The following is a 10,801-nucleotide window of genomic DNA, read 5'->3' as shown; positions in this document are numbered from 1 at the left end:
CCTTTACAACGAGTGCTGTAAAGTTATCATGGAAAAGGAGAGTGTCAAACTGATGTTTATTACTAGTAAGCCCTTGGATGAAGGCACATTGTTTGCAAACATGTCCAACTTGGGAAAGCTCGCCAGATTGATGAATGCGTTGTCGCTAATGCATCTTGCAATAACTTATGAAGGCCCTGATGCTAAAAGAAAGTAAGGGATGTTGGTTCAATGGACTAGACATTGGAAGGCCTTAACCTCCAATCAGCTCAGCAGCAGAAGCCAATCTTGCAGATGGTATTACTTAAAGTGAAAAGTGATGGAGCCTGGTAACTTTTCTCAAAATAGGAAGTGTTACAACAGCAAAGAGATGCCAGTTGCACTTGTATCTTTGATAGCACCACCTAGGCCCAAGAACAACTTTCTATTCTAAGTACACTTTGAGAGAGATCAAAATCCAGGAAGACAGAGGTGGAGTAGGTGCAAGAAAGTATTCGGTGTTGACAATGAAGACCAAAGTAATAGTAGTGCCATACAGCTCAACTAATAGCTCATACCATCAGTGAGAGAACTCCCACCTTGAAGGCCAGTCATGCTGGCAGATTTCATAAAATGTACACCACTCAATGATGCCAGATATTGGCAAGGCAACCATAGGAGATATCTAACTGGCCCACAGTGTTCAAGCATCATTGTTAGTAGATGGCAATATGGTGTATAGAGACATAAGATTTTTATAACCACGACAAAGGGACACACATCCAGTAAGATAAGATGGTTAAGCATCTACAAGCCACACAAGCTGAAGCCAAATGGAATTTGGTGGAAGCACTTAGCAGAACATGAGACATCCATAGCTGCCAATCAAAAAATGATGGGGTCATTGGTAGCTCTGCTGGAAAGGTAAATGGTGCTTGGGTGAATGTATATTTTGTATACAGATTTAAATTATTATAATATATGTTATTTACTCCATAATGTTTGTTTTAATTTAAAGTACCCTCTGTCTTAGATGCTCTTGTGTGTGTGAAGGAGCCTGATGGTTTTATATTTTGTATATTTTGTTCTGTTTTTCAATTCTAGCTTTTTGACAAATTGAGCACATGTGAAAGAACAGGGATTTAATTTCATTTACACATTTATTTTTTATTTCATATATAATATATATACATATATGTTTAGCCTACCAACTTCAGTTGCACGCATTAGTGTGCATGAGTAAGACATGGTAACATTTTTTGGTTTAAAGAACTATTTTCATGCAGAGTATTAGTTTTATAAATTTTAAGCTTTTAATGTTGTCAGTTTTCATACATTTTGATGTATTAACATGTTACATTACACTAACCCTTTCTCAAAGGGAATAGTTCTTTATTAAAGTTGATTTAATGTGTTTACTCTCTGCTACAATTAAAATGAATTTATTTCAGTGATTTAACTTTTTTATTATTTTTAGTTTAGTTGCATTTGTTTGTTTTTTAATTTCACGCAAACTACTAGAGGGTTATCTGCGCTAGCCGTCCCTAATTTAGCAGTGTAAGACTAGAGGGAAAGCAGCTAGTCATCACCACCCACCGACAACTACTGGGCTACTCTTTTACCAACGAATAATGGGATTAACTGTCACATTATAACACCCACACGGCTGAAAGGGCCAGCATGTTTGGTGCAACAGGGATTCAAACCCACGATTAGTTTTGTGATTACTTTTTGTTTGTCTACTCCTTACCTTTGTATACCTTTGTTGTTCAGAGATTTCTTTCTTTTTCTTCTTTGAATTTACTTTTTGTGATTGTAAGTATGAATTTTCATGTTATTTATATATATTAAAGTGTATATCATGTTTTATTAAGTTAAAAGGCTTATTCTTATTGTAATTGTTTATTTCTATAGTTCACCATTTATAAAAGTATTTCTATAAAAGTTTCTTCTTTTATTGAATTACTTTTACATTAAACTATTTATTTGATAAAATGTATTACAATGTGTTCTATTTCATTTTTTAAAAGAGTGCGAAGTTGAAAATTATATTGACATCATTTAATAGATTTAATCTATGATTTTATCATCATATAATGCAGTGTGTTCTTAAAGCATGGATAAAGATTTTTTAATTTTATATTGTATTTCATTTTAACTGTATTAAGAAATTGTGTTTTTATACTTTAGTGTGATTCTTGTTGAAGGGTTTGTGATGTTCATGTGGAATAAAGTTAACATGCTCCTTGATTATGAAGCAAATTTAAATGTTTTTGGTTTTCAACTTCATTTTAATTATTGGCTTGAGGGAAAACCTGATATAGAGAAAGAAGAGAAAATGTTATATACAGGCATATCATATATTTTCAACCTGCTGTAGTTACATAGGAATGTTTACATTTTGTTTTGTGCAGTTTTATATAAAAATTTAGTAGAGAAAAACCCCTATTGTTAAATAGATAATTTGCTCAAAAGATGTTAAGCTACTTGAGTTCTATCAGAATTAATATCTTTTTTGAGTGCAGAATATACACTGTAGGTTCTTTTTGTTTATTCCATAATAAAGATTGTGTTTAGTTTTTTTAGTTTTTACACACACTAAGAAAACTCTATAACATTACCAAATACAGACTACTCTCCTTATTTCCTGAATGAATTTGCTTTATTTACGGTTCTATCTATACTTATCCGAAACTCAGTTTCTACCTGAAAATACCACATAAGAAACATACATATCACTTGCATATTATATCAATAATTTATTCAGAAACAGTCTATTCAAGCTGCTTACACACTATGCTAAAAACAAGACCAGACATGAATTAATAATAATTAATTAATGTATCAGAACACCGGGTTTCAACCAAAAATAAGAAATTCTTTAATATTGTTATTATACATGTTATATATCTAGCTGTTTTCAAAATAATAAATTTTATTTTACTTTATCTTTTATGTAATAAATTTATGGTAATTCAATCGTTCAAGCTATAATCATCTTATACAGTAATCACAAATCATTGTTTTATAACTGCATGTGCTGTTTGTAATAGAAATATTTATTGGTATGCATTATTATGCATATATACATGTACACTGGCACACATATACACATAATAAAAAATTTAAGCTTTCAAACATTCACTTTATTTTTCACATAAATTTCCTTCCAAGTTTCTGAATTCCAATTATTTGTAAACTGTCAAAAAATCATGAAGGACAGTGCTTAAGTTACAAAAAGATTTGTTTTAGGGCAAAATTATAATAATTGTATGTATTTTAAATATTTAAAATGTCCTGCATTTAATATTATTGTAGTAATTTGTTTTAACTTTGCAACATTAAATCATTTATTTATTTCATTTTTAAAAACAGTAGCACACATTTTTCTCATGGTTTACATATTTATAACAGGGTACGTCATCTTGTTTAACTTATGTTTTCTAATATGCATGCCATTCTAATTTTCATTGAGTTTCAAAACACAAATTCAAGTTTTGTTTCTGAATACATGATAGTAAAATAAAAAAATATGACATTATTTATATTTTTTTTACAAAAGGCAACTGAACTTGCCCATTACTTTGACCTACAACAGGTGTGCTTTTTAAATGATGATTGATTTAAAGAATCGTTAATTTATAGGCTGTGAAATATGCTGCCTGTCATAACTTGATATAAGTACTCAATTCAAAGGTGGCAAAATCAAATATTTATATAATAATAAAATTAGTTCCTTCAAAACAGGATAGATCCTGATCAAGCCTGGAAAAGGCTATGAAACTTGGACAGATTTCAACTATCAAAATTAATAAACTACAGTATAGCTCTCTAAGTAACGACACAAACTACAGGCAACTAAACAATGTTGTATAAAGCACAATGAACTTCATATAACTGACATGAAAATAGGCTAGGTTTGTGATTTTGTTTCATGTTTTGTAACAACCTGGGTAACATCATTTTAGGAAATGATAAACAACAAACGTTTTTGAGGGTTTTTTTCAGGATATCAATCAGATATCAAGATTTCATTTGATAATGTTCTGACCAATTTGTTTAGTGCAGAGTAACAAAAACTTGTAATACATGAAGCACCTCTTTTAAAAGTTGAAGAGATTGATATAGAAGTGTATATCTTAGCTCTCAATGATATATATATATAAGAAAACAAGTGGCTTCACTTTATTGACAGTGAAAACTGTTAAAAACATCAGTAACTTGACATATGGAATTTTAAGTTTAACATTTATAGCTCTCTTTACTGCATATTTACAAGCTAGTTAAAAGTTTTGAACATTTATAAACTATGTATTTGTACATAATCAAAATAAGGTTACAAAATTTATGATTTATGTTTCAGATAATGATTTGTTCTGTTCACTGAAGAATGTAAAGGTATTCATCGACTAGGAGACTACCATTTTAAAGGTATCATTTGTGAAGTGTTATGGATCTTTTTAATACTTAGAGTCATCCCATAGCAAACACCCATGGGATGCAGAAATAAATATACTGATGTTTGAAAAAAAAATCTGTTATGTATTAATTTTTTTTTATTCTGTATTACCAGGAAAAGTTATAGACTCATTTCATACAGAGGTAGAAATTCACAGTAACAGCATTAGTGAAATTTACTTACTGAAACAAGTCAAATAGGTCAAGTAAAAAAGCATATGTATCATACAAAAGTACAAAAAGTAAAAATTATTCTGTATTTCATTTGATTACCAGAATCATATAACTATTAATCAATTGTTGAAAACTAACAGTTTTGAAACAAGTAACAATTCCAATTATCTGGAGTATAAAAATTAGAAAACTAACATTACTTTGATGACTACTGGGTGGAATTGAAGATATTTTTAATTAATTTCAGATTTAGTTTCTGAAACCCTTTTACACTTACAGTTTTGATGAAAGTTTATCAAAGTAAGAAAATTTTTTATATTAAAAGTTTTTGGTCACCTAGTTAGCATCTTAGTGATTACTAACTACCAATTCAGTTTCTGGGTACACAATATTTTGTACAATGTTAGTTTATGGTCAGTGTGTATACCAGCAGTGGTTACAATCCACCCAGGATTTGAAAAATAACTGCACAGTAGTTTCTGTGCTTTATGATCCATATTTGTACACATTACTCAGGTGAAGACAGTACTGCTGTTTAATTACATTTTCTGATATATTTTGATTTTTTAAGTAATGATTATTTCATTTTTCTTATGTATTTAAAAATCTGAATTCAATGAATTCATAAATTTTGTTTCTGACAACAACATCTCCAGTTTCTCAAATCACCAAAATGTTAATCAAATTGGAAGTAAATTTTAAAATATACTTCTAAATATATTTCCAGTAAGTAACAAAACTAAAGATGAGCAATTTTCTGATAAATATAAAGAAATTGTAAAAATATTTTTAATCTGTAAAGAAAGAAATGTACATTAAACTGTACAAGTTCCAGGCTTATAACTGGTAAAACATTCTTTGTAAATTGAAACAAAAAACGTTTTCCTAACAGAAAAATAACAGTTTTAATTTCAAAACGTCTAAACAGAAAAATATCAAGAGTGAGAAAAAATGAAATTACTTGTGACCTCCAAATAAAATCATATACATTTATACACGTATCCAATAATAATCTATATTCACTTGCCAAGAATTAACAATTAGGTACAACTGAAAGTAACAGAAAATCTACAATTCCATCATAATACAGTGTAACTAAATTTCTACTTGTTTACTACAGTGAAGAGTTCCTTTTCTAAAAGCATAAAATAACTACATCCAAGCTTGTTTATTTTAGTACATCATATTTTCTGCAAAGAAGGTAGTTATACACGTCTCTCATTTGATTAAGTCAAGCATTATGAATTGTACAAAAGCAACATTAATTTACATTCAAAGCTATACACTTTCTTTTTAAATTAACTACAATCAGTTTGAACTAAAGCAAAAATCACTCATATAACAAACGTACCAGAGATATTTTCACCTACTACTATCACACCAATGATTATACTAAATAAAATAAAAACAAAAACACAGTTACTATTGTCCACTGTTCAAACTTACAAGAAACTATATTTTTACGATTTTCCAAATCTGATTTAAAACAGGAATTTTATCAAGCACTGACTTACAGTTTAAGTACTGATGAATTATTCATTCCTGTCTCACACTATATGCTGCAAAGAAATAACCAAAATGTTGTAAACAAATGTTTTTCTAAGCTCTTTTTTTCTCTGTCTGCTGATGAAAGGTTGATGAAACTGGCTTTTGATCTCTTATTTTCAAAATCATGTCACTAAAGAAAAAAAAACGTTAGTAAATCATTCCTCAATTATGAGATTTAATGTCTATTGGTTTAATAAATAATTTCTCAAAGGTATTGATTTATGCTAGTAACATACTTAAAATCAAACCTTCTAATCTTATCAATTTACAATAAGCTAGATATGAATAACCATTAAAACACATTCCACAAACCACCCTACTGTTCTGTACTCCTTTTGTTGTCTGTCACAAATCAAACTCCGAAAGGAGTGGAATTAATTAAGTTCCCAAAATTACATTGAACTTCTGGGAGTCAAGAAACAAATGCAAAAGCTATTTATAAGTTAGTTGCATAAAGTTTAAACATTTGATTGTTAAATGAGCCAGGTGACAAAACATACAATTCATATTGGTCTACCATTCTTAATGAAGATCAATTAAGACTACAGTTTTTACTTATATATCTCTCAGTCAGTTTATTACAATGATTAATTAAAACATAGATGTATACAAATAACAATAAAATTCCAAACATTTACTCTTTATTTTAGGTTTTTGTGTTTCACCAGCTTTAACAGGCACTTAATTCTATAATTATTCATAGTTTAGAAGTTATGTAATGCAAAAAAGAATAAAGTAATACAAAGCTTTTAAAACTAGTCATTGTAAAATATAAATTTTCAACCTATCAGCTATTACATATAAATATATTTAATGATATAACTTAAGAGCTTTATATAACACTTCAGTAACAAAGACAAATACTAAAACCAGAATTTAAAATGAACCAGTTAAGATCACTCAAATCTATGTTAATTTGAGCTATATTTTTTTTTTAATTTTAAGAGTTTACTTTAAACTATTGGATGTATTAGCATCAAATCTATTCTACATTAAAAGCCTGCACTACTCATTCTCTAAAGCATAAGTGTACCATTACAAGTTCTAAAGCTAAAAATTGAAATATTTTATGCAAATTTATTAAGCTTCCAATGTATTTAAAGAAAAGGTTAACAGACATGCTGTAGTATTTTCAGATAAAATATGATTTCCCAACAAATATCTGATAATAACTAGTTGTTTTTTCTCAGGAAATAAGGAGACTGATTCTGAACTAGATAACCTGAGCCTTCCTGGTATGTTTAAGATAAAGAATCTGGATAAAGTAGGTAAAAATAAAAGCAATCTTTATTATTTTGCAAAGAAAAGTAAAAAGCATTGTACACTTATACTTGTGATACATACTTCACTCATTATCACATAATACTTTTTATCATTCAGTGCTGCCCTCTATTTGTGCAATTTTTTCTCACCACTAGCTACTAGCCTTGATACTCCTACCTATCCTCAAGTACTTACAAGTGATACAACTGTGCTGTAACATGCAAATACGCATGTGACAATCCTTCACCAATAGGAGTGCAACACACCCTCCTGGATTTCACCAGGATCCTTGGGTGTTTCAGGTGTTATCCAAAGGACTTTAACCTTCATTTATTCATCCAAGCTTTATTACCCTCATATTCCATTCCCTTTTCTCCTTCTCAGAAGCCCCCCCTCAGTGGCACAGCGGTACATCTGCGGACGTACAACACTAAAAACCGGGTTTCGATACCTGTGGTGGGCATAGCACAGATAGCCCATTGTGTAGCTTTGTGCTTAATTCAAAACAACAACCTTCTCAGAATCCCATTTCCTGCCATTATCTATCTGAAGTGGTTCCAGATATTTTCTTCTGAAGGATGTTATCAAACCTGGCAGTCACTCTTCTCTGGGCTTCTATTCTCAGTTTTTCATAGTTCCAAAGAAGACAGGGGACTAGCATATTGTCATACGTATCTCTCCAGTGTTAACTGTTGCATCTTTTTATAGATGCTACTCAGACAGGTTGGGGGTGTTTGTGTATTAGCAGGAGATTGCAAGTTATTGGTCTTCAGTTGAATCAACTCTGAACATCAATCTTCTGGAGCTACTTGCCATTCATCAGGATTTGACTGTTTTTCACTTTAATACAAGACAAACTGGTTATAATATATTCCAATAACTTGACAAGGGACCACCCATTCAAGTTTGCTTTGTTTCAGAACATTTAAACTTCTATTCATGGCCCATTTCTATCATATGCACTGACTGGTATATCATGTCCCAGATGCTCTGAATTTTGTTGTCCCATGGGGTGATCCCTACCTCCCCAGGTGTTTCTGTGGTTGTGCATCCAGTGGAGTGCTCCACCTCTGGATGCATTTGCTATCTACCACAATTCCAACAATGTTTAGGGACAACAAAGTATCTAAACAAAAAAAAGCAACACTTAATCCTTTCACTCATATTTATCAAGCTTTCTCTCAAGCTCACATAAATTTACTGTTTCTACAGCATCCAAAGGCAACCCATTCTAGAGGCCAACCACCCTGTCAGAAAAATAAAACTGATTTAACTGAAGATGACTCTTATCTTCTGCCACCATAAAGAAAAGAGATGATGCATCTATACTATTTATTTCCTTTAGAATCTTAAACACCTCAATCAGATACCCTCTAACTCTTCTTTTTTTTCAAGAGAAAAAAGGCTATCAAGTAGCTCTCCTCTGAACTTTTTTCAACAATTCAATTTTCTTCCTAAGATAACAAGTTGAAGACTGAATAAAATACTCCAAATATAACCCAACCAGTAATCTAAACAATGAAAACAAACCACTTTAAACTTGTATTCAATATTTCTGTAGATACAACCTAAAATCCTGTTTGGCCTACCACTAGCAACATCACACAGTTTGGATGGTTTAAGAGACTTATCAACCACTACACCAAGATCCCTTTCTTTCAAAATATTTTTAATATTATTCCCATACAAATTATATTTATGTTTCAAATTATGATAACCCACATTTGCATTATTATAATTAAAACCCATCTGCCATTTATTTGCCTACCTCACTGAATGATATAAATCCTTTTTTAAAGCTGGAACTTCCTTTTCACAGCTAACAATATCCAAAAGTTTAATATTATCAGCAAATTTAAGTAATTTATTGACCATTCCTTCACATATGTCATTTTTGTAAATCAGACAAGAGCAAAAGTCCTAAGGATGAGCCCTGAAGTACCCCACTTATGACATTAATCCAATTTGACTGAGCTCCATTTGTAACAACCCACTGCTTTCATCCATCCAGTTACTCTTCCACCAATTTGCTAACTTATCTCCCACATCTATACAAATAGTGTTTTTTACAAGCCTTTTATGTGGCACCCTTATCCTCATCTACATAAGCAGTAACCCTTTCCAAGAATGTCAACAGATTTATAAAACAAGATTTTCCTTAGTGAAACCATGTTAATTACCCAATAAAATTCTAAATTTTGTTAAATGACTTTGCAAAGCATCTTTTATCAGAATTTCCAAAGCTTTTCTTAGAACTGATCTAAGACTAACTGACCTATAATTACTGGGACAATTTTTATCACCTCCCTTGAAAGAAGTAACATTAGCCAACTTTCATTCCTCTGGCACCCACCCACTATTCAAAGACTTACAAAAAAATAGTAACAAATGGCTCACATATCCAATTCTTGGCCTCCTTCAAAACCCTTGGAGAAATATTATCTGGCTCAGAAGCCTTATCATTCTTTAAACTTTCCATTTTTTTGCTTAACAAACACAGAATTAAAGCAATTATCTTGTTTGAACTTGTTTCTATTTATCAATGAGGAATAATGCTTAAATCTTCTTGGATAAAAACTAATGCACTCTCCAATTTGTTTTGCTCCTTTTGGCTTTGTTATCCATCCCATCCTCTACACCCTCTACATTGGGACCTCAATATCATTCTCCATGTCCTTACTCAACCTCCTTTTCGAACTGTCCTTGAAAACCTATATTTTACTTTTAGTCATTTTCAGTCAGATATTTTTCCCCTCAACATTTCACATATCCTTTGCCATTATACTTATATTCTCCTTTATCTAGATTATAGTTTTCCTCAAGAAATCAGAAGCTCATGAAGATGATGTCACATTCACACCTGTTTCCATCTCTTCCATTTCACATTTGTATTCCCATGCTAATTTATATTGTTTTTTCTCTCCTTTTCATGGTTTCTGTTGTTAGGTTGTCCACATGACTTCCTTCCATATTTCCTCTTCCAAACTGTTTATTAATAGTAACCCTTCCTATACTCAAGACATTTCAACTGTCACCCATACATACTGGATTTGCCATCTTGTTCCATTGGTTATATTTCCTTGTTTTTATTTATTTATTTATATTAAAGTGGCACATTTTCATCATTGGATCCCACTCTGTATTGAGTGGTGCCTATCCAGACATATCTTTGCATAAAACTGTACTGTACAGTCATTAGCCTATAATGCTCACTGTTGAGATGGGGTGTTCTACAAAACTCTAAGAAGTTTCCTCACATTTTTTGCTTCATAATTAAAGTCCATCTCAGACCATACCAACTCTGATCCTGGATGAATAAATTAGGACTGGCCTGCTTTTGAAAATTGGGTTTGTGGTCACCCATTGCAATCTTTCTTGTTGTACATTCCTCCCCCCCAAT

General features: G+C 31.1%; 1 protein-coding gene across 1 annotated transcript in view; it reads right to left on the bottom strand.

Moving 5' to 3' along the window:
• Positions 1 to 2,704: 2,704 nt before the first annotated feature.
• LOC143230900 (uncharacterized) overlaps positions 2,705 to 10,801 on the bottom strand; it is a 101,397-nt gene continuing 93,300 nt past the window's right edge. Inside the window, exon 9 of the mRNA XM_076465200.1 lies at positions 2,705 to 6,268. Within this exon, the coding sequence (XP_076321315.1) occupies positions 6,261 to 6,268 (8 nt within the window). The 3' untranslated portion in view covers positions 2,705 to 6,260. The remainder of the gene's footprint in view (positions 6,269 to 10,801) is intronic.

The sequence above is a fragment of the Tachypleus tridentatus genome, chromosome 10 (assembly GCF_004210375.1).
Source record: "Tachypleus tridentatus isolate NWPU-2018 chromosome 10, ASM421037v1, whole genome shotgun sequence".
Taxonomy (NCBI): domain Eukaryota; kingdom Metazoa; phylum Arthropoda; class Merostomata; order Xiphosura; family Limulidae; genus Tachypleus; species Tachypleus tridentatus.
The sequence above is the reverse complement of the archived record's forward strand: the minus strand, read 5'-3'. Positions and strand labels throughout refer to the sequence as shown.